The sequence below is a fragment of the Neophocaena asiaeorientalis genome, unplaced genomic scaffold (assembly GCF_003031525.2).
Source record: "Neophocaena asiaeorientalis asiaeorientalis breed wild unplaced genomic scaffold, Neophocaena_asiaeorientalis_V1.1 scaffold264, whole genome shotgun sequence".
Classification (NCBI taxonomy): domain Eukaryota; kingdom Metazoa; phylum Chordata; class Mammalia; order Artiodactyla; family Phocoenidae; genus Neophocaena; species Neophocaena asiaeorientalis.
The window spans coordinates 4101203-4127654 of NW_020185332.1; the positions used below are offsets into that span (position 1 = coordinate 4101203).

The 26452-nt window shown below is 46.4% G+C and overlaps 1 protein-coding gene across 1 annotated transcript in view; it reads right to left on the bottom strand.

Annotated features, from left to right (window-relative positions):
* The window catches only part of TLN2 (talin 2), a 447872-nt gene that overhangs the window by 81577 nt on the left and 339843 nt on the right, over window positions 1-26452 (bottom strand). Inside the window, exons 30-40 of the mRNA XM_024735251.1 lie at window positions 26016-26135; window positions 24772-24969; window positions 23573-23712; window positions 16274-16367; window positions 14257-14346; window positions 12278-12400; window positions 10813-10956; window positions 9112-9273; window positions 3177-3317; window positions 2527-2708; window positions 1272-1404 (exon numbers count right to left, since the gene is read on the bottom strand). Of these exons, the coding sequence (XP_024591019.1) occupies window positions 1272-1404; window positions 2527-2708; window positions 3177-3317; window positions 9112-9273; window positions 10813-10956; window positions 12278-12400; window positions 14257-14346; window positions 16274-16367; window positions 23573-23712; window positions 24772-24969; window positions 26016-26135 (1527 nt within the window). The remainder of the gene's footprint in view (window positions 1-1271; window positions 1405-2526; window positions 2709-3176; window positions 3318-9111; window positions 9274-10812; window positions 10957-12277; window positions 12401-14256; window positions 14347-16273; window positions 16368-23572; window positions 23713-24771; window positions 24970-26015; window positions 26136-26452) is intronic.

Sequence of the window (26452 nt, forward strand, 5' to 3'; positions counted from 1 at the left end):
TAGTCAACCAGAGGAGCAGCCTAACCCGCAAACTTGAAAACAAAAAAAAGGAAAAAGGAAAAAGTTAGAGAGATGGAGGCAGGTAGGGAGAAACCTCCATACTTCCAAGGGTCTTATTTAGCAAATTACTTCTTCTCTTCCCACTCATCATGTAACTACAGTCAAGAATGCAAGACTATCGCAGCGAGGTCATCTTACTACAGATGGCTTGTTAGATTAAATATGGTAGAGGTAGGAGGCACATGCAGATAAAGGGGAGGGATTTTCTTCCCAGGGAGGAAGTCAAGACAGAGGACATGCTTTGGTGATGGTGTTGAAAGGATGTGGGTGTGAGGGGGGTGCTAGTTACAGTGTGTGCTTGGTTGGTGGTAGTTCAGGAAGCTGCACACGTATGACAGGCACACATTAGAATTAATGATAATTCTAACATTCTGCACAGGATAAGAATACATAATCCTTCTGTCTGTCCTTGGAAATGGGGGAGGCGGGTGAAGCAACAATGAAATACACAGCTGTATTAATAAAAACGAGCAATTCCAATTCCAGGCCCTGTTTACAGATGGGGGCCAGAGTTCATCGTCGATGAGTTCAGTGTCGGGAGAGAAACACCAGTCAACAGACCATTCATATTTAGTAAGTACCTTCCGAGCGTCAGGCACTTTCAACAGAAAGAAAGAAGTATGAATCAGGGGCCTTTGGACAGGTAACAGAAAAAACTCAAAGGAGCCAAGTAGGAAAATTCTATTCTCAACTTTGGAAAAATGGGCAAGAGAGGGTAATGTGGCTCTGAACTAACAGAATGCAAAAGCTCTCTCAATACTAGATATTGAGTAACAAGGGCAGAATCCTTGATCTCTGCATGGACCAAACACATAGCGCTGAATGCTGAATTCGCCCATTGGTCAAAAAAGTGCTGAAATATGACAGGGAAGCACTCAAAATTTACACGCTTAGGTCTGCTCTACTGAACATGGTAACTCCACCGACTGACGCACTCTTACCTGACAATGATCATTTCCCTCCAAATTTCAGCCAAATCTGAACCTTCCACCCCCGCAGTACATGTGTTCCTTCATCAAACCATCATTCTCTGCTCAGCATTTGCCCTACCCCCTCCAAAAACTTCCCAGGCTGGTTCCAGGGGAAGGTGGCCCAATGATGAAGCTCTTGATCAAAAACGTGTTGGTGCCATTCCCCCATCCCCAAAGCCTGATGTTGGGATTCTTCAGTACTTCCAGAGGCTTCCGAGCTGGCCACAGAGCCCTGCATACCTCCACGGAGATGTCGTCCCTCGTGGCCAAGCTCTGGCTGACAGCGGCCAGCGAGGCCTGCTCGATGTCCCGGATGCACCGGTTGATGCTGTCAATGGAGTAGTCACATTCCCTCTGTCCAGGGGCCTTGTCCCTGGAAGGGACACAGCAAGTAGAACACGGGCTCCATGGAGCGCAAGTCCCAAAACCTGCTGCAAAACTGGTGGGCCAGGAGCCCCTGTCTACTTTCTATCCCACTCGATTGCTTTAGGGAGTGAATTCCTGACCCTTGCTTGGCAATGCTTCTCTGCATAGCCCAGGAATATCTTCACTTAACACTTGTGCTAAGTCTATTTCTGGTGGGAAGGGTAGGGTGCTGTCCACCATCTCAGGCTGATGCCAGGCAACGGCAAATGAAACAATTTGGACTCGGATTCTCCATTCACTGGCTTAGGCATAGGACCCTCATTAAAAGAAAAAAAAAAAGTCAGTGCTATTTCCAGTGCAAATATGCTATGCTCTCTACATTGCATACTAGTCGAAAACGTCCTGGGCTGTGGTTGGAGTTAAAATATTTAGTGGATTTTTCTCTGCGAGGTATTAAGAAAGAAATGCCTTAAGTTTCAAAAGCAATTTCAAAAACAAAATATAACTGAGGAAAGGCATGCACTCCATGCTGTGGGGTAATTAACTTTGGTCAACTTCAAAAATGTTTTATCTACTCAGGGGATGATTTTTCATAGTAGATAGGCTCCTACTACCACCATGGAGGTTAGAGATGCCCAGAGTTACTCTGGGACCTGGAATATTCTTTTTGTCTTATTATCAAGGTAAGGTAACCCCAAATCCTGCTAAATAAGCAGTGGTGCTCTCTGCCTAATCTCCTAGGTATCGACAATATGGTACCATGTTTACAAGGACTGGGACTAAAGCAGTCATGCCTGGGGATGCCCTTGGGAATGTTATCTAAATGCCTTTCTGCCTGAATTCTCTAATCAGTAAAAGAGAGACAATAGCAGCATCTACTTTACAAGGTTGCTGTGATGAACATATAATGTAATACAGGTAAAATGCTTAGAATAGTATCTAAAATATGATAAATACTTTAGTTAGCTATTATTGTTGTGACAAGTGCTACCGCTGGTCCCAAAGAGGTAAAGAAAAAGATGATGACAATGATCAACCATGTTGCTATTAAATAAAAGTCCTGATGGGCTTATCCCCTTCCTGCCCTGTCAGATGCAGGCCGCTAGCAATTTCTGGAGGAGACACTAACCTGATAGACGTGATGAGACTCTTTATAGAGTCAGAAACAGTGTGGGAATGTCCCGCTAGCACAGACCAGGTGGGCGGGTCTTTGGGGTTGATGGCCAGTGAGCGTGCAGTGCGGATGAGGTATGATGAGCTCTCCAGCATGGTCTTGGCTGACACCAGGATTGGTTCTTGTGCCTGGGAGCCCTGGGACCAAAGAGCAGAAGGGTCAAGGGCAGGGCACACAGACTAAGTGAATGACTTGGACCCTGGAAGGTCATGTTCTTTATCAAGTCACTATCTCTGTCCTTCAAAAGGAGACAGAGGGTAGGGAAGCATGGAGGCTGGCTCACATGGGGCCTGGATGATGAGGACCTGGGGCCATGCCACTCCTTAAATATTATTTTTGAGTGTGAAAGAACATACTGAGAAAGAATCAGCCCCAAACCTATGGACAGAGATTGTTCTCAACATATAAAGCCAAGACATTACCTCTTAAGTGATGTACAGACATTGAGTTTCATGAACTCTGCTTGTATCATCAATGACAACAGTAATAGTGCCCTACACATTGACAGAAAGAGTTTTTGGAATCCTTAACTGTTCATGCCCATTCAGTGACACACAAAACAAGCCAACGACCTCAGTTTTACCTTTGCTCTGAGGATTCCCTACCTCGGAGCTGATCTGGGCAGGAATGCTGACAAACTCAGGGTTGGAGGCGAACGCTGTCAAGTTCTCCACGGCTTCGATCAAGGGGGCGGTGGCAATTCGACACTTGTTGCGGTTGTCCTCAGAGAAATCCCCATCCAGAGCCTGATGGGAGAAAACACAGAGATCACTCCTGGGCTGCAGCAATCACCACCCAGCGAAAAGGTGGTGGTTTAATGGGAATACTGAAAATGTCTGGTGAGTCCATAAACAATGAATAAGAACTGATTGGAGGGATCTCTGCCATCAAGCAGAGGGGCTAAGTGAGCAATGGTAAGAAAGAAAGCTGAGTGTGTGGCTCACAGGCCAACTGACCTCACAGCCCATCCACTCCCCACTTAACGTGATTCAAAGAGCGCCTGCTCTTCTCTCCCCTCGAGCTATGCTGCCCATCCCTGTGGCTGAGCCACTTTCTTCCCTACCTTTGAGACTATAACCCTTTGGCTCTTCCCCTCCATTTCACTCCAATTAAGTCTATTCTTCGCCAAACTATAAAAATATCTTACACTGTGTACCACTTTCAACAACTTCTAAGCTATTTTTACCTGGATGTCCCTGAATGACTGATGGAGGGAGGGCTTATGTATCTGTCATTTTCAAATGAGCAAAATGGAATGCAATGGGAAAAAACATACTAGAACTATTCCCAGCAATACGGACAAATCTCACACATGCAATATTTCGGTAAGGAGGCCAGACACAATAGGGTACCCACTATACGATTCCATTAGTGCAAAAGTACAAAAACAGGTGAAACTAATTCTGGGTGTTAGCTGTCGGGTCACGCTTTGGAGCCAGTGAGACTGAAGGAGCAGAAGTAGGCTTCTGGGCGCTTGCCGTGTTCTTTCTCTTCAACTGGCCACAGTTACTTAGGTGTGTTTGGCGTGGGAAAATTCACTGAGCTCTGCACACATGGGCTTTTAATCTATGTATCTTTTGCTTCCAAAGTTTCTTTCTTTTTAAAATTAGCAGCAGTAATACAATGGCACTGAATGATGAGTCACGTCGCGGATCAACAGCCTGCACGGGAGACAAGCCAGGAAAGTGGCCTGTGATGCATGCCAGGCCACCCCACAAAGGGTCAACACTTGGATCCCAAGCTCCCCAACCACGGACTGCACCTCCTCAAGCACAAGGCTGCTAGAACCGATGGCCTGTGACCAGTGACAGCACCCCCGCCTCCCAGCAAAGGGCAACATTTGAGAAGGCAGTTATGTTTGTCGAAGAATGTAAATTTCTTTGTTAAATGACGAATTAAACTTTTAATTTAACCCTTATAAGCAACATAGAAAAGTCAATTTAGACAATTAGTGAACAAAAAACCGGAGGCACCAGCAATTACAGAACAAACCGGATCTGAGATGGGAACCTTTCTATTTCTCAATAAGGCAAGAGTAGGCAGGCACGGTTAATGTAAAGGCTACTTGAATAACAACTGTATTCCAAAAGTCTTGACAGCTTGGGGCGGTAATGACACATCCACCATGCTAATATTTTCTGAGGAACTCCCATAAGCCTGGCTAATTTACCGTCTTCACTAGTACTGTGCATAGTTTGCCTCTGCTCAGGCCCTTCTCCACCAGATAGGCACTGACCTTGACCCTAACTTGGCCCATTCTGTGGTTCTTCCAGGCCCAGTGGAAACCCTATGTGCCTGCTACTTACTCATATTGATGGCTTCAGTTCTGACTCCACTCACGTACTCAGTAGAAGTTGAGTTAGCATCTGTTACCTCCACTGAAGCACTGCACCGGCGACATGGCAGTGAACCGTCTGGGCGCTCTCATCTTGTTGCACTATTACCATCATTGACTCCGTGAGGTCAGGCCCTACACCAGGCTTCGGAGCAATTTGGGCACACATTGGGAGGCTGGCTGGGTGCCGCATAGCAGGAGCCCGACGACAGTGGCCCCAGCACAGGCGGACCACTGAAGCAGGCAGATGGCAGGAGCGGACTCTGGCATCAAAGGAACTCATCCCAGCTGCACCAGTCGCACCCCCTCCAGTGGGAGTGATAGGGCTTCTAGCTCAGCTTCTAGCTGCCCCTTTACCTCTGCACACTCCTCTCATCCTCTTTTCTACTGTCTGCAACACTCTCGGCCTATTAGGAAGGCAGATGTCTGATCACGCCACCCACTCTTAGGGGAACTAGTTAAAAACAACAAGATGGTTACCCCAGGTAGATCCCAAGGAATGGTTTCCTAATTGTGCAGTTTCATTGACTGCACCAACAGGATGAAGAAAGGATTTTTTTTTTTGAGACTGTGCCCTAAAATCACACATCATGTAGCCCACTGCGGGTCAAGGGCAGGACCCTGAATGGCGTGGGCTGTGGACTACAATGCCAAGCTCCAATCCAGCACTGTTTTCCATTTTCAAGAGGGAAAAGCCATTTCCTCCAAAGGAAGAATTGAGCATCAGAAAGGATGGTTTGTTCACATGGACAGTATTTCACTTCGGAATGCTGCTTCCACTCTGGAGATGGCTGAGCAACCCCAGTAAACGGAATAGTCAAATCTGGCCAGAGGTGAAACTTCAGGCAGGCACAACAGTTTTCACATAGATATTCCATGTCACAGAATGTTTAGTACACCCGTCATAACAATGAAAGGGTAAATCCACTTAGCCAAATGCCCAGGCGCCATCAGGACCCTGAGCCAGCTCCTGTGAATGTTCTCACACTTAGCAAAAATCTCACAGGGATCTGGGAGAAACAATTTCTGCATGTGTACCAGAATCAAAGATTCATGGACTTTGAGGGTTAGAAGGGATCTTAAAGATCATTTAATCCCAAAGCTCCAATGTTTCAGGTGATAAAACCAACACCTAGAAAGTGACATGCTAAGCCAAGCTCATGCCTCAGACCAGAACCTAAGACCCCTGGCTCCCTTCCCTCCTACTGACCTTAGAAAAGGCAACAAGAATAAGGCGTAAGAAGCCCAAGAGGTTTTTTTTCCCTCCTTTTTCTTTTCAAGAAACCTATTTACCAATCCAAACAAAAGGACGATCAAGAAAACGTACTTACAGCCGAGTTAAAACCGGTTAATGAGAGCTGGACCTGGTGTCTTTTGGACGCCCTGTCAATGCTTAATGGCAAAACCCTGAGCTTCAATTCCACTGCGAGAGGCAAGGCTGCGCTCCAACTTCTCAGAGAAACAAAAGCTGTGTTGTTGCACAATTTCTACTTGGCACCTAAACCTGAGTGACCGCACATTTAAAATAACATTCGATTCCACACATCTGATTTGAGGCTAGGTAAAGAGCTGACTGGAGAGAGAGAAGCAGGCATTGGTACACGGGGGGAACCAGCAGAAAGACGGCAACCGTGGTTAGGGCTCCGTGTGTTTCTGAGTTGGCCGGCATTGAGAGCAGCACCCCGCAGGGAGGAGGGTGTATTTATTCTTGCTGAGCCATGCTCTGGGATTGCAAAGAATGCCATCAGCAGAGATTTATGATCCCTGGAGGCAGGCATTCTAATGGGTGCTGATGACCCACTGTGGGGTAATCTGCTCCCTGCTCGCCAGTGTTCCTCAGGGGAAGGGTTCCCCTCCTTTCATTGTGAACTAGAAAGGTGGGGCAGCTGGGATTTAGGCTTGGGCACATCCTTGTGATTTAAAGGAAAAAAAAAAAAGAAAACGACTAAGAAGCATAAAACTTAGAGCAAAATTCAGCCTCGATGGCGGCTGTTTCAAGCATTTAGGGAATTAAACATTCATTTGTTTCGCTATTCGACAGGATTCTTAACCATTCCTTAACTCAGCAAGTCTATTCGATACGTAGTACAGTGTGCTACAGTGAAATGGCCTTCACCATTTTCCCATTAGGAAATTCAAAACAAAGTTCATTGTCCCCGGCAAAGCCTGCCACCTGATGGGAATCGCAACACCAAGCGCATTTCAGCAACCTGCGGAGCAAGAGGGTCATTTCTGTTCCTTGTGCACAGCTATCGATTCCCGGGGTGCTCGCGGGGAAGGAGGCTTCATCTTCTCCAGGTCACAACAGCCTGCATCCCCCCTCTGGTGTTTCTGCACAGGCCTATCTCTAAGGCCATCACAAGAGCTCATTTGCTGCAGGCAGTTACAAAGAGGGGTTGCCACTGTGAGGAGACTCTGAAAAGAAAATGAGACCTTAACGGAGACAGGTCGGGATTTAAAACCGAGGAGAAGGCAGAAAAGAAAGGTATCCCAGAATTTGTATAGAACAGTTCCTTGCCTTTGTCTCCCCCTTGGTCCATCTAAATCTAGTCTGTTTTTTTGATGATCGGAAAATGGCCAAGTTTAATTGAAATGTTAGTTACACAGCAAACGACAATGATGTCACTACGTCTCAATTCTATTGCCATCTTGCCAGCCCTGCCTCCCCCGAGACTGGCACACAAGCACTATAAACACAACCAGGTATTTCCTCCCAGCCTGGTGGGCTGGCTTAGTCTCTCCATGCTAACGATGCACACTGCACGCCATGGCGAGAGCAGGCTTGAGTGGAAAGAGCAGGGGATCTGGGTCTGAATTCCGGTCTACCACTTCGTGGCCGAATCACCCCAAGAAAGTTACTTAACCTCCTCGTGCGTCACCGTCCTGACCGTAAAAACGGGGATGGCAAGCACAGGGTGGTGGGTTGTGTGGACTGAATGAGTGATACACACAAAACACGGAACAGGCTTTGGGTAAACTAAATATCGGAAAACATAAGCTTTATTCATTTCTAATACCACGAACCATGACAGTAATTAAAGGGAGCTGCCAGCAGGATCCTGGGGGCACCTGGGCACTGGCTTTATTTATTCATCTTCAACTTATCTTATTATTGTCTTTAAATAAGCGGGTTTTAATTTTTTTTTTTTTTTAAAGACTCTGTTTAAGCAGCTAAGTAATTGCCAACTCTTGCCTGCCCGCTTCCAACGGCTGCTGGGCTGTACAATCTCTCCTTGGCTTCTGCTTTGCTCAGCCTGTTGACTAATTTCTCCACAAGATTAAATTGGCTTTGTGTAGTGCAAGGGAAATGAGGTGTGTAGTAACATATCCTCTGGAGACAACAGGGGGAAAAGCCCCATCCCTCCAGGACTTGCCCGGCAACAAAGCAGAACATCCCACCTCCACGAGCGTGAAAATCCTTCAGTCAAGTGTGAACCCTCCAATGGCCTTCCCTCCGGCATTGCCTGGTTTGCACAGAACTGATAGCTTGCCTTCCATGACCACCTCCTTTGGAGGTTCTTTGCCAGGGGTCTGCTGTTCAGGCTGTGGCTGTCTTCCCACCAGGTCAGCTGCTTGGTGTCTGCTGGGTGTCCCATGCACGGCAGACCGGGTTTGCGGTCTGATCACCCAGCTACAAATACTACAGCCCAGCTATTGCGATTCCCTCCTCACAGGGTACCCTTGCCCTGCTTCCCCCAAACTGTCCACGGCCACGAACACAAAGACGAACTTGTTATCAACATGGAATGCTCTATTTTAAGAAGCTCATGCTCCCCTGAAAACATTTAAACAACTATAAATAGAATAGATATCACAGGACAGAATAAATTGACCTTTTGAAAAAGATTTTCCCAACAATTTCCCATTCCATTCTCCCTCCACCTTCTCTCTTGGTCCAGAGATATTTAACAACCATGGCAGGGCCCTCTACCAGCCCCTCAAAACCGCCCTCCCCCACTAAGCACATAGTTTACCCCTCCCCACCCACTATGCAGAAGGTTAGTAGAGACCAAGGCTGTTGGTTTTTCCTCATAAATATCTCCATCACTAATGAACTGCTCCTCAGTGACTTAAATCATGAGACTGAATTAGAAGTTGAACTCCACGAGAAGCAAGTATTAGAGAACAGAGCTTCAATCCCCTACTTCGTTCCCCTCTGCAACAGGTGTCACGGGGATTCCTAAGGCCTCAGCTCAGCAACCTACCTTGATGGTCTTCACCAGGTTGGCAGTGCTGTTGGCGACTTCCTTGGCTGACTGGACAAAGTGCCTCTTGGCCACAGGGTTGCCCGTCTTGGATGAGGCGATGCGGCAGGCGTTGCACAAGGCTGAGGTGTGCTTGGCGACAATCGTGGCGGCTGACAGAACCTATAAAGCACGGACTGGGTTGGGGGCACCCCACGCTTCAGTGCAGAGGAGTCCAGTTCACTGGAGTCCACCCTGGTCCCGAGCCCTGGATTCCCCTTCAACTCACATGTCTAGGGCTCATGGAAATAAAACCCATGTCTCTAGCTCTGCCGCCCCTGAAGTCACTCCAAGAAAGGGGAGGGCGGGAATTATTAAGGCAGAGAGACGAAACAAAGAAAAGGAAAGGCAGGGCTGATGTGGGAGTGGGCTGGGCTCCAGGCAGTCTCAGAGGAGACGCTGTCAGCTGTCCTTTGTGACCCCCAGCCAGGAGGGACACGGCCCAGGGTCTAGGCCAGCGCTGCCCAACAGAAACAGAGTGCGAGCCACATATCTAATTTTCAAATTTCTAGTAGCTACATGAAAATAAGTACAGAAACAAGGGAAATTATTGTAAATAATATATTTTATTGAGCTTGATAGATCCAAAACATTTCATTTCACCATGTAATCAATTTAAGAATATTAAGCTTTCACAATCCTTTATCCTACTAAGTCTTTGAAATTGGTCAGTATTTTACACTTACAGCCCATCACAGTTTGGACCAGTTACATTTCAAGTGTTTAACAGTCACATGCAGCTGTATGTCACCCCCAGGTGGGCTATAGGCACCTTATTAAGGGGTGTGGCTCAGGGATCTCCCAGCCCCAGCTGCGTTTCTGAATCTGCCTGATCCACTTTGCTGAGGCTGGTAACACCCCTTTGGCCTTAACTGGACAGGTAAGGAATCTCAGGTGCACTGACACCTGCCTTTGGTCTGGGTGGTCCCCCAGGTATCCTTTACTTGGGTCCTTCTACTGCCTCAAGAACGCTGGTCCCAGGGTCAGCAGTAGATGTGCCCATCACAGCTTGCCTCTGCTAGCCCATATAGGCCATTCTTGTTCTTTTTAGCACATACTGCTGGAATTATTGAACACGACCCATGTCACTCGGGTATTAGAAGTATCAAGGAACGTCACACATACTGTCTAGTTCTCAAATGTCTCTGTGGCTCCTTTTGTGCTATGGATTCTGACCCAGCTTTGGGGTCTGGGTCAGCACCACCACCTCTGGGAAGTGACCCCTGAGAGCCCCTCAGAGAATTCATCACACCTTCCTCTGTGCCTCCCTTGCCTTGTCATCATACCCCGATCACTCCATCTTCCAAACTTTAACCCACAGTAAGAGTTAAGGGGGTAGGGGGTCGGGTCTCACTCACGGTGACCCTTAGTCCCGAGCACAGAGCACGCCCTCAACGTTATGTCCCCTGAACTGAACAAATGGAACCGTGAGCCTCCTGAGGAATCTCGCTGTGATTACGCCACTGTGACTGCCTTCCGGCACTCCATTCCAGAGCACCTACCTGTTCCACCCTCACCACATTTTGCAACATCCCCCTAAGTCATGATCTGGCTGGCTTTGCAAGTTCTGAAAGAATGGTCATCTTTATTCTCGCAGTCTCCCACCACCCACCCCCAAGAGCTCAAGGACATGCAGGTCTCACATCCCTGCCCCAAAGTTACCTGTGATGGGCTGCTGCCGGGGTCCACCAGGTTCTGGCATGCCATCTGGATAGCCTGGTTTGCCCTGGCAAACTGGATGGGGTCCACAAGGCCCTGATGGCCGGCCTGGCTGTTTGGATCAGAGATGCCAACAAGGTATGCAGCCTGGAAGGGAGGAGGTAAACCACAGCTCAGGCTCGCTGTACTCCTAGATACGCCTGTGGGGGAGTGTGGTCCCACAGTATACATACAACAGTCATTCTCAGGTGCTCCCAGTGCAAGGTGGTCAGACTCATCTCATCAGTAAGAGTTTAGGCATGGACAAGCTGACACTTGCTTGGGCCGGGGACATGCCAGCAGGAGTTTGCTACAGGCTTTTGGGAACAGTCTCCTTGTTCTTAAGAAAGCCTCAAGAAGCTCTTCCATGGGGCATGACCAAGGATGGATGCAGCCCTGAGTGCTCTGGCAGCCACCTTATGACCATGAGGGGGACCAGCCTCAGCATGGAGCTCACTCTTTGGCTGGCAGATGGCAGAGGGGGAAAAAAGTGGGTGTAGACTGATGGTGTGGAGCTACTGGCTAGGCCAACCCTGGAGCCTGCCCTACATGAGGATTTCTCATCTCGTAGCCTAATGTATCCTTCTTGTTTAGGCCAGTATTTGAAGCAGTAAGTAAGAATGAATAAAATGGTTCAGGGGAGAAAAAGGCAATATTCGGTCTCTAAGAGGACAAGAGGCTACAAGAGAAGGTCTTCTCTTCAAACCCTTTGAGGTGTTAGCCAAATAACAGGGAGAAAATGAATCTGTGAGGGAAAATTCTAACCTTAACTCATTTCCCCTGAGATATGAGGGGCCAAATAAGGGAAGGTGATTTCACCTCCTGAACTAGGGATGTTTTTCTTTGGTTCAATAAAATCTTCTAGGCTCAAGGCAATTGTCAAATGATAAATCCTTCAAGGTAAATGCTGACATTCTTGGAAATTCAGTTACATGAGCCCAGCAATTATTGGAAATATACAGCACAGTTGAAGACGAGCCAGGAACATGCCTGATCATGACTCTGTGTGATGGCATCCAATTTTTTCTCCTTCTGATTCTAAAAAGAGCATGACTAAGACTTTTGCAACTCTAAAGCCTCAGAGGGAATTTGAATTGTGTCATACCTATTTTTTTCCCCCCAAACAACTTATCTGTAACAATGACCTTAAAAAAAAAAGAAAAAAAGAAAGAAAAAAAGACGGGCCTCTGAACCCTTAGGCTGGGTCTGCAGGGTTCAGTGTTCTCTCCAGGCTGCTCTGCTCCAGAGGTAACGGGCTGATGTTTTGCCTAAATGCTCAGCCAGCAAGAGCCACCACCTTCTCCATGGTTTCTGTGGTGATGGGTGGAGATGGAGCTGAAGCTGAAGCCCCCGCGTGCCTCCCACAGGGACCCGGCACAGGACAGGGCTGGAAGGCCTGCGTCGTGGGGCACGGGCACCCGTGCCTTACCTGGGCTGCAGCCTCCGTCAGCCCACAGAGAGCCTTGGACGCAATCCCCACACACTCCCCAAAAGCAGGGAGGTCCCCGGTCTTGGCATTCTGCGAAATCCCTGCCATCGACTCGCCCAGAACCTGCAAAACAAACCACCAGCGACATTCTGACCAGCATTCCTTCAGACCATGGGGTAAAGGGGCTACCCTTCCAACTTGAATGTTCAAGGCCACTTAATTTACAATATTTGCCATTATTTTACTTTATTTGCAATAAGAAGAGATTTAAGATAATGATATCAGTTCTGTTCCACAAAGAGAAATAAATAGATTCTGAAGTTTTCACCCAAAAGTTATCTATATCTCAAGGAGGTACAGTTACTATACATAGATCAATAAACTAAAATCTATACAGGTCAGCCCATGGGTAAATGGTCTAAACTGAGAACTGTTAGTTCCCAGGATATAAAATCAGACATATCTACCGAGCTGTAGGTGAAGACCATACCCAGAAAGCAGAAGACACACTCTTCCCAATATTATTCACTTATTAATTGATAGTCTTTAATTAATTAATTAAATTTGGGGGGCTGCACTGGGTCTTCATTGCTGTGCGCAGGCTTTCTCTAGTTGCAACGAGCGAGGGCTACTCTTTGTCGCAGCGTGCATGCTTCTCATTGCAGTGGCTTCTCTTGTTGCGGAGCACGGGCTCTAGGCGCTCAGGCTTCAGTAGCCGGGGCACGTGGGCCCAGTAGTTGTGGCTCGTGGGCTCTAGAGCGCAGGCTCAGTAGTTGTGGTGCACAGGCTTAGTTGCTCCCGTGGCATGTGGGATCTTCCCGGACCAGGGCTTGAACCCGTGTCCCCTGCACTGGCAGGCGGATTCTTAACCACTGCACCACCAGGGAAGTCCCTATCAGAGGTCTTTAAAATAACAGCTAAACGGGATTTCAGTACTCAGAATCTAACCCAGAGAGGTCAAGCACCATGCACAAGGTCAGACAGAAGGTCACACAGGCAGAGGCAAGGTGCCTGCCCCATATCTGGTGTTGTGTCTTCATGGGCCTCCTCATGCCCCAGGAAGGCAGGTCCTACTTTCCAGGGTCACAGATCTTAGAACTGAAGGATGTTCAACAGAAATCTTTAGGGAGACTATCACATCCAAGTCTAGAACCCAAGACAGAGCTCTTTGTTTGTCAAGAAGCCATCTTAGATAGGGAAAGAAAGAAATTCCATTCATCTCACTTGCATTTCATTTTATCCTGATTTTGAGGCATTCTCAAAAAACACTGGTGCAATTACCACAGATCAGTGTTTCCTGACCTTTTAAAATATTATTATTATTGCTTTGATAAGAAGTCTTTTTAGACCACCTCCCTCCAACTGCCACCCACATTAAATTAAATACTAAGAAATAAGATCTTGTTGAGCAGGGTTAAGATTTGGAGAAGGGAGGACACAAACCTTTGTATAATCTTAGATACTTTCACCACCCGTACCCCCCAAAAAACCCCCACAATTTTTCACTCCCCTTGAGAATGCAAGGCATGGATAGATGGTGAAAAGAACACACGGGAGGATCTCATATAAGCCAAGGCCGTTGAAGGGCCTTCCCCACCAGCGCAGTCCCAGTTGAAGGAAATACATGCTCTGACTCACAGTAAGACCCATCCCTCATAGGGTCTGAGCAGTGGTTCTCATAGAGTGGCCCCTGGACCACATGGCAGGACCTGGGAACATGTCAGAAATGCACAATCTCCCCCACCTTGGGATCTACTGAATCAGAAGCTCAGGGATGTGACCTAGCAAGGTGTGTTCAACAGGACCCCCAGGTGATTCTGATGCACAGCCAGGTTTGAGAAGCACCTGGGCAAAGGGCGCCATAACAAGGCTTTAGGACACGGGCAGCCAGGCAGAGGGGCCACGGGCCGGTGCACACAAAGCATGTCTTGATTCTTCCCCACAATGAGGAGGGATGCTAACAGCACAGCCAGGCTTACCTTGGAGTTTTCCATTACACTCTCGATGCAGTCAAAGTAAGAGAGGTCACTAACAGGTTCATTGGGATTGTCCAACATCCCCTTGACAGTCTACAGAAGGAGAACACAACTTAAGAGCAAGCCTTATAGAACAAGGGAAACTCAACATAAAATACCAACTATCAACTTCCCCTCCATACACAGAATTCTGGTCATTATCCAGATTCTTGAGAGCAATTTAGATCACAGTGTCTATGACTTCAGATTTCCTGTGGGCAACACCACGCTGATTGGGGTGGGTGTGTCTTGGTTAGCTCTGACAGAGAGGAGAATCTCTTGTTTTCAAATGTGAAGGAGAAGCATGGTATCCACAGAACGGGGACATTTTTTTCTTAAAGAATCTGAAAGTTAGTGGGAGGCAATATATATTCATGGTCAATGAGTATAATTTCTCTGCTGGATAACTCCAAGGAGTTTAAATATCAAGGACAGGTTCATTCATTTCTTCTTGATTAGTAGGGACCTCAGTTTTCAATTCTGGGACCTTTCAATGCGTAGGCATGAAAGAAGGTAACCCCCCCAAAACCGCCCACTGGAATGGTTCATTTGTTTTTAACTTTAAAAGTATAGAAAATGTTGAATCTTGTTTAGGTCTCCATCAAGGAACAGGGCATGGGGCTTGCTTTTTCTGCCTTTGTCTCCAGTCTGCTGAAAACCGTTGCTAGCTTTCATGTTGCAATAACCTTTGATCATCGTTTATGAGGGACTTTTCCAGGGGAGGAAAGTCAGGGGACATAGCCATCCATCTTCCTCCCTGTTGAGTGAGAAGATACAGTGGGACCTAGCAGGCTTTGGGGCACAGCCAACAAAAAGACAAGGCCATGTGAGTTACTAAGGGTTGGGGGGAAGTAATGGTGAAACTGCTGAGTTAATTAGCAAAGATCTGAGGGAAAGAGGGCTGCATACAGAAGGTGTTCATTTCATTGAAGAAACTCCTCCCACTCCTTGGATAATCAAAACTGCCTTAGTAACAGCAACACTGAAATAGCCATAATTTTGGCAACCAAGGATACCATTAAGGCACAGAGGATGTGCATCTGGGCCAACAGACCTCATTTAGATCAACAGTCCACGTGTCATTTATATTTGCAAATGTGAACAGACCAGGATAGGGCGGTGACTCACCCAAGGAAGGAAACATTCTCCACTGTTTTCAGAATGCTTCAGTCCCCTGCCTATTCTCACTTTCAGTTGTGCCAATGGCCTCTTGCCATCGGCGGACTGGGCCTCAATCAGACCCTTCAGAAGCTGCAATCAACCCCCCACCCCTAACATCTCTGGCATGGTGGGTATCCCTGTTCAGAAAACTAAAGGTACACTCGGTACAACCAACCCATATCTACTGAGATAACCATTTGCCTGTTTCAACATAACCTGAATTGGTTAGGACTGCTTTACAGACAAGTAGGCACACTGATTTTATTCTTGCCCATGTATACTCTGTGGGCATAAATGAATTTTCCATTAAAAATAAACCCTAAGTATGAATATAAACTGATAAGCCCTATACTGTGTCTGGAGCTCCACGGCCACCTTGACTGTATAGTAATAAGTGTTACTCCTGGGTTTTCTCTAATGAGTCCCCTACATGTTACAAAATACGATGTATGGGAAAATCATTTTTACTCATAAAGCACATCTATTCCAGCTTCTCCCAAACACCCCAGAATAATCACTCCCAAACTTTTTAGGTAGAAATTGCTTATCTTCAGCCTACACTCAATACCATAGGCCTCTTCCTGTATGAAATAAAGAATCCTTTAACAAAGCAACTCTTAAGTGGAAACAGGGAAGCAGGGATGATAACCCCACCAAATCTAATTTTTCTTTAATTCCTTCCCACTTGGATTGGAACTTTGGCTCCAATAGTTTCCCAGGAAAGAGCAAAGGTAAGAATAGAGGAGAAGAACCTGATCCGGAGGGAAAGGACAGACACACAGACACTCTGAAATCCTCAGCAGCCTTTCCAGGGACTCACCTCAAGCTCCCGCAGGGCGTTATCACATTCCTTCTGGCCAGGAGCTTGCTGGGTGCACAGAGTGATGAGCTGATTGATGCTCTCCGTCACAGCTCTGCGACGACAAATACGGAAAGAGTGTTTTTTGCTTTGTTTTGTAAAGATCAACAGTAATTTCCCCAACAATGTTTTGTAGGTTCGCTAGGAATACAATTACTTCACTATAAAGGCTGTGGTCCCTGTGACAGCTCTGCCACAAGGCTCTAAACCAGCAGCCCCCGACCTTTCTGGCACCAGGGACCGGTTTCGTGGAAGGCAATTTTTCCATGGGGGCGATGGGTCAGCGGTAATGCGAGCCATGGGGGAGCAGCAGATGAAGCTTCCCTTGCTTTCCCGCCGCTCACCTCCTGCTGTGCGGCCCGGTTCCTTAACCAGTCCTCCGCCTGGGGGTTGGGCCCCCTGCTCTAAACAACCAAAAATCAACCACAGCCAGGGAAGAGAGAATGAGAATCCCTACCTTGCTTCTCATTATTCATTGATTTACCCTTAAAAGTATCAATACTAATAGTTCTCTTAAGAAAGTGTGGCTATCTTTAATATATTCACAAGAAGGAATTCACAATGAAGTTGCAAATGGCAAACAGCTCATAGCAACACTGTTTTCAGAATCCTTCCCTAGCAGCCCATAGGAATGGGATGATCCGAGCTAGGCTATTTTGGACAGCCTTTGTATAGTTTGGACTATTTTGTATATTTTAAAAGTCACACTGTAAACTGTGCCTTATGATTTTAAAACCTCTTCTTACCATTCATTTCTACATGACTGACCAGTTCCTAGAAGCTATACCAACATTATTCTTTAAAAGAGCTATTTTCTTTGTTAACATTAATAGGAATCAGAGATTCTTACATGATTTTACATGTGTTTCCATTCTTCTTAGAACTTAAAACACAGCCCAGATTTTTTTCTACATTGGCTAGGGTTCCACCCCTCCTGGACAGCCTCTGTTTAGGTTGCCATGGATGATTTATAAAGGCATGGTCCATTTTGAGTTAATTTCTTTAACAAGGTGTGAAATATGGATCCAGATTTTTTTTCATGGGGGGGAAATATGGAAGTCTAACTATTCCAGTACCATTAAAAATGCCATCCTTTCTGCACTGAATTGCTTTTTTAACCTTGTTGACAATCAGTTGGCCATATTTGTGTGGGTCTACTTCTGGACTCTATTCTATTCCATTGACCTGTGTGTCTAACCCTCCACCAATACCACACTGTTTTGATTACTGTACCTTTACACTAAGTCTTAAAATCGAATACCCTTGTTTTTATAAATGAAAAAAACAGACACACACACACACACACACACACACACACACGAGATAATTCCCTAAGGAGATGCTACAAATAAGAAGCAGAAATAAGACTTAAACCCATGTCTATCAGACACAAAGGCCAGATTCAAAACCAATTTTTTGCAGGGCCATAACTGGTCCATAGTTTGGGCAGGACCCTGAATTCTATTCACAGTCAGTAACCACTGCAGCTAACAGGAAACTTAAAATAAAACAAACAAAATCAAAATAGGACACACATTGCTGCTAATCATTAACACTGTCTAATATACAGATGCCGCATTTTATTAGTTAAATTGGCTTTGCAGCTTCCCACAGAATATCAAATTAGGTGGAAAAAGATGTTGCCAATGTACAAAGGCAATCAGCTTAATTATTTGATGAGGAGCTACTGCTTTGAATTTTAAATTTAGCTAGAGTGATGGGAAGAAGAAAAACATTCCTCAGCTCAAGAAGGAATCCCCAAATAGCTTGTGTAAGATTAACTCTAGTGACTCATTTATTTGTGGAAAAGTGCTTAACTAAGTAAGGTGTCATGGGGAAGCACTGTGCCTTCCAGGTGCAAAGCAAAACAAGAACAACTGAGATAGCAGGACAGTCTCTAGTTGGGACCACCTTTGGAAGGTGCAGTTCATGATGTATTCACTGGAAGGGTCCCCCAGAGAGTCCAACACCGTGTTCTGCAATGGCAGCCTTCAAGACATACTTCGGAGTGGACAGGCCGGATGTGTCAACATAACAAAGGGTACAGCCCTCAACTGTGGTGACATGATCATTTGGGGAATATTTCCACGTATCACACAAGCTTTCCATTTGGCTTATTTCCTTCAATGTTTTCTGTTTATCTACATTTTTAAAAAGCTAGTCTTTATATAAAGATTTTTCCATTAGAAACTAAGTGTTTACAGGAATTCCCTGGCAGTCCAGTGGTTAGGACTCTGCATTTCTACTACCATGGGCCCGGGTTCAATCCCTGGTTGGGGACCTAAGATCCCGCAAGCCAGGCGGTGTGGCCCCCTCCAAAAAGAAAAAACAAACCAAAAAAAAAAACCCCAAACTACGTTTACAATTGGTAAATCCTGAGAATATATAGCTATTCACTGACCTTTCAACAATTTTTAGAAGTGAAAAGTGTTCAAATAAAAACTTGGGGTAAAACAACAACAACAAACAAACAGACTAATAAGAGTTTGTGGTTGGACAGCCCTTAACAGTGCCAGCACAGCACCGCATGCTCGAATGAGTCACCTGGGTAATACTGATCCATGACTAGAAAGCATCATTTAGGTATCATTTATCCCCGTAACTCATTTTAGAGTCTGGATTGCATAGCTAAATAAACCTAGCGGCACAGAGGCAAATGGTTATATAGATTTGACAATGGGAAACAGTATTTTCATGTTTCAAACTACGGTACTTATTTCTAAGAGCAAAGGATTAAAGACAACCCAAATATGCAGTGATAAAGGACTGATTAAATGTATAGTCTATAACAGAATTCTCGGCACCCATTAAAAGTCATGATATCATATTCCTTATATAGAAAACTAGATATAAAAACCACATAAGCCCATACCTGTAAGAATATACATATGCATAGAAAAATGACAATGACGTATCACAACGTTAACAGTGATTTTATAATATTATTTTAAAGCAGATACCAGTAAATCTACTAAAGCATTATGAATTAACCTACTTACACTGTTATAAAAATACAGCCAACATTAGCTGCATCCTCCCTTCATTCTAGGTAAATCCAAGTAGGCTTGAACTGTAGTTGCTTTTACTTTCCCCACACTTTTCGGTAATGATCAAAGCCGTACAAGTTTATTTTAAAAAATACAAAAAATTAAATAACCGTAATTTCACCATCTAGAGATAGTGTTTTCCTGTAATTCATTCTTTATCTAATAAGCATATTGAGCCACTCTCAGTTTTTAATAAATTGGGATCTACAACCTCAGATGTTAAAGGCTTTCTAACCTACAAATCATTTAGCATTCAGAGATACTAAATTGATTCAGACAGGAGTTTGTGAGCTCTGGAAGGAACCTTTATATAGATATAGAATTGGGGCAGAGGTGAGAGAAGAAAATCAACCAGTTTGTGCTTTTGATTATTTATTAAGCCCAAGTCGTCCAATAGCAAGCTTGGAGGGGAACAGAGCAACTTCAGATGATTCCCTTCCTCAAAGGAGGACGTGCTTAGAAAGGCAACTAAGAGCAAACTGAAACTCCCCTGTCTGTATTCCCTGGGTCCTACCATGCACAAGGCATGGGGAGTAAAAAAAATAATACAGTTTAAGTCTCTCTAGGAAAGCAAGGTGCTTGCAATCCAGTTGGAGAGGCAAGACAATGAACAGACAAGACACAAAGGTGAGCCAGAGGAAGCAGTGATGGGGGGTGTGACACCAGGATCAGCCAGACACAGGCAGGACTCGCTGGGAGTGAAAGAAAGAAAATGAAAGCCTCGACCGTGGGCGTGGGTTCTGTCTATGAAGGAGGGCCCAACATGGACCAGAGCAATTGGAAAGTCAAGGCTCAGCGAGATCCTGATTCAGATTACGGGAATGGAACATTCTAGAGGAGACCAAGAGACAGAAGGTGGCTCAGTGTACATTTTTCTACTTTACAGCATGGAAGTGCTGCTTGCTGGGACATCCTTTTTCACCATCTCTGGAGACAGGAAGACTCCTGCCCGGCAGGAACTTCAAAGCAAAGGGTGGTCCGGGAAGAGGTGCCTCCTGCAAGGTCCTAGGGAGCCCTCAGGGGACTGGAAAGCAGCTGAACACCTGGCCTAGGATGGCCCTGATGCTGGCAGCTGCGGGTGTCAAGTCTTCAGCCCGGGAGTCCTTCTGGCCAGGGTGACTGTGGTGTGCTCGGCAGCTTGGGGAGGTGCTCAGAGTTAGGGCACTTCCTCCTTTTGCCACTGCCAACTGGTTTCCCACTTCCTTAACTAAGTTCAGGGAGCATCAGTCCAGCCCCCAGGCAGGGAAAAGCCTGATGAACGGTGGACAAAGGGTCTCCAGCTCCACCCAACTTGCCAGAAAAGAGCCAGAGCCAAGCAGTTACACAGAAAGAAGACAAACAAGCCAGGACCTCAACAGAAAATGACTTCCTCCCCACGCACATCAGAAACCAAGGGACCAGCTTCCTCAGATGCACCTGGGCTCAGATGCAGAATGATCAGGGGAGCAGAGGGAAAAGCACACATACTCTACTGCTCTCCCAGAGGTAAACCATTTTCTCCTAAAGCAGGAAGAATCACGGAGACTAGAAAGAACAAAGAAAGGGTTCAAGTCTGCTGATGTAGGAGCAGGGTGGGGCTGAGTTGGTCCAGGCCTGGGCCCCCACAGTAGCATCTCTGTGGGGCCTTTGGGGACATCCACAGGAAGGACAGGCAGGCATGGCCGTCTCAAGTAGAGGGAGGGCAGTGGGACTGAAGATGAGGACGAAAGCAATCGATTCCCTGCTGCCCAACTCCAAAGGTACTTAGGCACCAGACTGTTGTGAGGCCCAGACAGAATGAGGGTGGCATGCCCTGATTGTGCCCCCTGTCCTAACTCCACCAGGGCCGTCCCAGTCTTACAGTGTGTGCCCTTATCAGGCATGTGGTAAAAATCTGTTTAATGAACAAATGAAGGAACAAGAGAATGAATGAAGGCACCCCAGGTGGGCAGAGCTTTACCCTCCAAGGGGAGCTGCCTGACTCACTTGACCTGGCTGGAGCTTCCGCTGGGAAATCACCCCAGGGAGCAGAGCTTGCCAGCATGGGCCAAGAAGCCAAGGAGAATAGGCCAGCAACTTCCTGCAGCTGTTCCAGCCCAAGACTATCAGTTCATGTGATGATTCTTGAGTGCTGTCTTGGCTATGAAACCATCAGGCTGGGAATTCTGTCAACTGCTGAAAGCCAGGACAGACAGAGGCAAAGAAAGCTTTTTTACCTCGCCTCCAGGTCCCTTCCTCAATGTCACCACCAGGGGGCGTTCAGACACTCACAGAGCCAGGACACCAGCAGCATGCTTTCGGGTCCTGGATTCCCTTCCGTACGGGGCTTTCAAAAGGCCAATTTATACTCTCCCCTAATTCCCACAATTTAAGAGAGTCGACAACACACTCTAAGTTGGAAACTGTAATTTTGAAACGATGTGAAAAATTTAAGATAATGAAAAACATCTGAGTTCAGATACCTGGCAACATTAGTTGCCTTACCCAAAGGTTGTTTGTAGGAAAAGAGAGTGATTAAGAGGGTTTTAGATCAGAAACAGCTGCACGACAGAGACGACATCACTGTCCCTCTTCATCTCCACCACGACCCCAGGAGGGCACTCACCTAATGCAACAATCACAAACAAAGCATAAGATGGAGGTGTGGAGATGTGAGGGTATTTTTCCCATCACCTAGTGGCTCTAGCTATCATTTGAAGGTAAAGTATGTATCTGGGAATAAATGAAGAAACTCAAAGGTTTTGAAGGCAACTGCTCTGAAATTACCTAACCCCCCCATAAAAATAAAATAAAATAAAATAACACTACAAGCAAACAGGAGACCAGAGACAGGTTTTAACCAGTGGTACCATGCTACCTTATATATCGAGAACTGAACAGAGCTCAAGGACAATGTAGTCTGTACACATCCCTATTTGGCAAACGGGAAAGTTTAGACAGGTTGAGTGACCTGACCAAGGTAACCTAGTCAAGCACTAAAGCTTGTACTAGAATTCATGTCTCCTGATTCTAACAACTTATAAAAAGCCAGGAGAGGGGGCTTCCCTGGTGGAGCAGTGGTTGAGAGTCCGCCTGCCAATGCAGGGGAAACGGGTCTGTATCCTGGTCCGGGAAGATCCCACATGCCGCAGAGTGGCTGGGCGCATGAGCCATGGCCGCTGAGCCTGCGCCTCCGGAGCCTGTGCTCCGCAACGGGAGAGGCCACAACAGACAGAGGCCCGCGTACCGCCAAAAAAAAAAGCCAGGAGAGATAAAGACATTAAAAAATAAATAAGCAAACAAAATCAAGTTTAAAAATATTTAAGTAGAGTTCAAGCCATGCGTTTTAAAAATCACTAATCCGCACATTTTGAAAATGTTTCTAATTATGCTGTGTCCTAATTGTCCTGCATTTAATCTCTCACTGCTGTTAGTTTTCCTACATATAAAGTGATATCAAGAAATGCTACAAAAACAGGCCTACACTTCCACAGGAAAATAAAATACCCTACCCTCTCGGTTCAGGAATACGAATGTGGGATTGCCAATATAAAATTTTCCTGGGCTGTCGCTGCAGTTTCTCCAGCTACCAGCACTCCATCACTAGTTATTGAACTAAACGGCCCTAGAGCAGAAATTGTCTTGTATGACCCAGTTCCTCAGGTGAAAACAACAGGAAAGAAGAATGTTGACCTTACCCCAAGTTCAGATTCATGTTTTAACATATTTCCCAAAACAATTTACTCCTCCCCACCGCCCCATTCATTCTGAGCTAGAGCCCTTCTGCACGTGACGAAGTGAACCTGTTTAAATCCATCTAATTAACATTGGTGCCAGGTACATAGTAAGACTCAAGAAATGTTGAATGGCTAGTTGAGTGTTGGTTTTTTTATACTTTTCAGCATCTTCTGATTTCTTTTTAATGAACTTATATTACTTCCATAATCTGAAAGATAGTAATACCACTTTCAAAAAAAATCTAAGTCACTACGTTTATACATCAGTGGGGGCCTTAAGACTAAGCAAGTCCTCCTGAAAAGGCTTTAAGAGGAGACAGAAGGCATCTTTAGGGGAGAAAGCGCATGCAAATGGGCCCGTTTAATAAGACACCAGCATCTCTGTCACTCTCGCCTCCAACTCTGACAACAGAAGGTCAGCACTACTTCGCTCAGCAAAGCAGCAGGATGTCAGGTGGATCTTACAAACACTGCCGTTATTTAACCACACGTGAACGCCCATTTTGTTCCACTCTTACCTTGCAGCTGCGGCCAGGAGATTTTTTGCATTGGGTGCTCCTGGGTCTACAGAGAGAGACTTGGCAGCTAACAGCAGCTTGCTGGATGCCATCGAGATGTTCTTGAGGTTCCCTATCACTTGGATCTGGTCTTCTTTCGTCTGGAAGGTCAAAAGGAGCCAGAGTAATTAGGGGCTGTCCATTTCTCCTAGGCAGCGTGCAGAGCTAGGAGCAGCACCTTGAAACGGAAGCAGGTTATCTGTCGAGGTTGCATTAAGTCCAGTTCGTCTGCAGATGCCTAACTTGTTAAGACTCTGCCCAGTGTCTACCGTTCCCCAAACAGATATCTGGACCAAGATGCACACAACAGGACAGAAATCCAGCCCAAGTGGGTCAGCCGAGAGCTGTGCTGTCTCACAAGTGTGGGCATTAATGGGGGCGGGAGGGAGAAAGCGAGCGAGAGAGCACACAGACAGGGCCACAACTCCAGCATCTTGCTCAACAATGCTGGAGTTATCAAGGGGCTTGTCCATCTCAGCCTGGCACAAACTACCATCACTGTCTGGACATTTAGAGCTGACTGCATCCCAGAAGCTCCCAACTCTGGAAATGATACATTTCTCACCTGGCCTGCCATCCGAGAAACAACCCTTTGTAGATAACAGAGTAAAAAACACCCTGGGTACCACTTTTAGGGAGTTCACAGGAGCTCGCAAAAAAAAAAAAAAAAAAAAAAAAAAAACCAGCTCCATAAGCTGACACCAGACCAGTCACCCTCCCTTGTTCTAAACAAGGGGTTTATCTGTTCATCTGAAAGAGGTAAGTTTGAATCACTTGACACTCAGGATCAGACACAGCCTTTTCAAGTGGGCTCCCCGAACTTCAAATACATGAGTTTTTACAGTATTAAACCACATTTGAAGTATAGGATGCAGAGCTGCCCTCCCTCCAAAAAGCATAAATAAAATGATGAGTTCTGTTGGAGGATCGTGGGAAAAGTTATCTGTCATTTCCAGGAAGAACTTCACACATAAGCTAATAGTATCTTTGGGAATGCCATTCTTGTGAGCTCATGGAGCTCTCTGAGCAGCAAAGACAGTGTAAAGGTGTGGGCTGCTCACAGCTTCCCCGCTCTTATTTGCCACTTGCCCGCAGGGGACGACGGTCCACCAGAGTCGAGAGGGGCAAGGGTCAACTCCACTCAGCCACACCAGCCTCACCTGAGCCTGGCCCGCCATCTCAATGCCGGCATCGAGGAATTCATCGAAATCATCACTGAACTTCCCGGAGGCTGCAGCCAGCTCTCCGCTCTGGCCCCGAGTGGCATGGACCACCTCCCCTGCAGACTGGTTCAGATCGGCCGCTGCTTGGTTCAGTTCACTCTGGGCTTCCTGGAAAGGCTTCGTGCTCGGAGGTAACTATGGCAAGAGAAGGCACGTTGCAGGAGAAGTTCTACTTTGCGTAGGAGAAACAAAGGCAGTATGTTGCAGAGGGAAGACAGACTCTCCTGGGATGCAGTTGTGAGTCATCTAGACTAAAAGGCTCTGTGTGGTCTGAGCCCTTGTTAAGGTTGACCTTCAAAATATGTACATTCCCTTGAACACCTATTCAGTGCTAGACACAGTGGATCTAAAAATGGTAAGGACAGCTTTCCTCAGGCTTCTGGTCTCCTAAGTGGCAGAGCCAGGATTCACACCTGGGCAGTCTGACTCGGGATCCACTCTCTGAACCAGCACTCTATCTTGGGTTTCTCAGATGGAAACTCTCAAAGGTTTAGCTTTCTGGAACTAAAAGGCAGATGCTATGAAACTTTAAATCCTATTCTTCTAAACTGACAGCCATCAATTTTATTCATCAGTTGGTCTTTGCTAACAATATACTGAATAGCTTTTCCACAGAAGTGCCACTAGCAGAACTGTAACTGTTTGTGGAAAGTTCCAGAGAGTTAAGCTAGATATTAGTCACATCACACCCACTGCTTGCATACCTGGTATATGCCAGGGACCAGGCAGAGAAGAACCAAAGATGAACAAGGCCAAGTACCCGCAAAGGGGACTCACAAGACAGGGACGGGACCAGGCCCCAAAGTGTAATTCCACAGACGGCTCACTCTCTCAGTGAGTCCTTGACACTTGTATCCCTTTATCGCCTGATGGTCACTGCCTGAGATGTCCTGATAAGAAGTTAGATGATCATATACCCCCTCCCCTCCATTCCTGTCTTACTGGGATGACCTGAGAGCAAACAGCAACATGGGCTCAAAGAAGAAGTAAACTTTAGAAGCTCTACCTGGGAACTCGGCTGATCAGACAGCAAAACAAGGAAAAGGCAAATCGGCAGGAAAAACAGGACTCCTAAGGGAAAGGCTAGCCGCTCAGAGGTCCCCTAGAGGGGAGGAGACTCCACCCACACCTAAGGTGAGCCCAGTCCCCCAGGCGCCCCTGCCGGAGCCAAAACCTCTCACCGAGTCCACCAGCAGCTTCTTGCTTGACTCCCCGATGCTCTTCAAGGCCACGTCCACATCCTTCTGCCCAGGGAGGCAATTCACGCAGTTATTCAAGGAGTGAGAGACGGCTTTGGCCACCTGAATACACAGAGGGAGAAAAGCCCCATCAGAAAGCAGGTTTCAGGGCAAACATTCTTGCACATGTGTTGGGAGTGAGCAGAGCTAAAAGAGATGGGGAACTGATCTGCCAGCGTCTGCCTGACACTGTTTACCGTTAAATCTCCTCATCTAGGCCGCTCACTGGGGTTAACATCCTGTCTTAGCACAGGGTCTGACACAGCGATACAGCACACCCTACCTGCTCCCAAGGCCAGGCCAAGTGCTGACTGTGGCTCAAATACAACTCTCGAACATTCTGTCAGGTTCTGAAACAAAGGTATCCAACACCAAGAGGA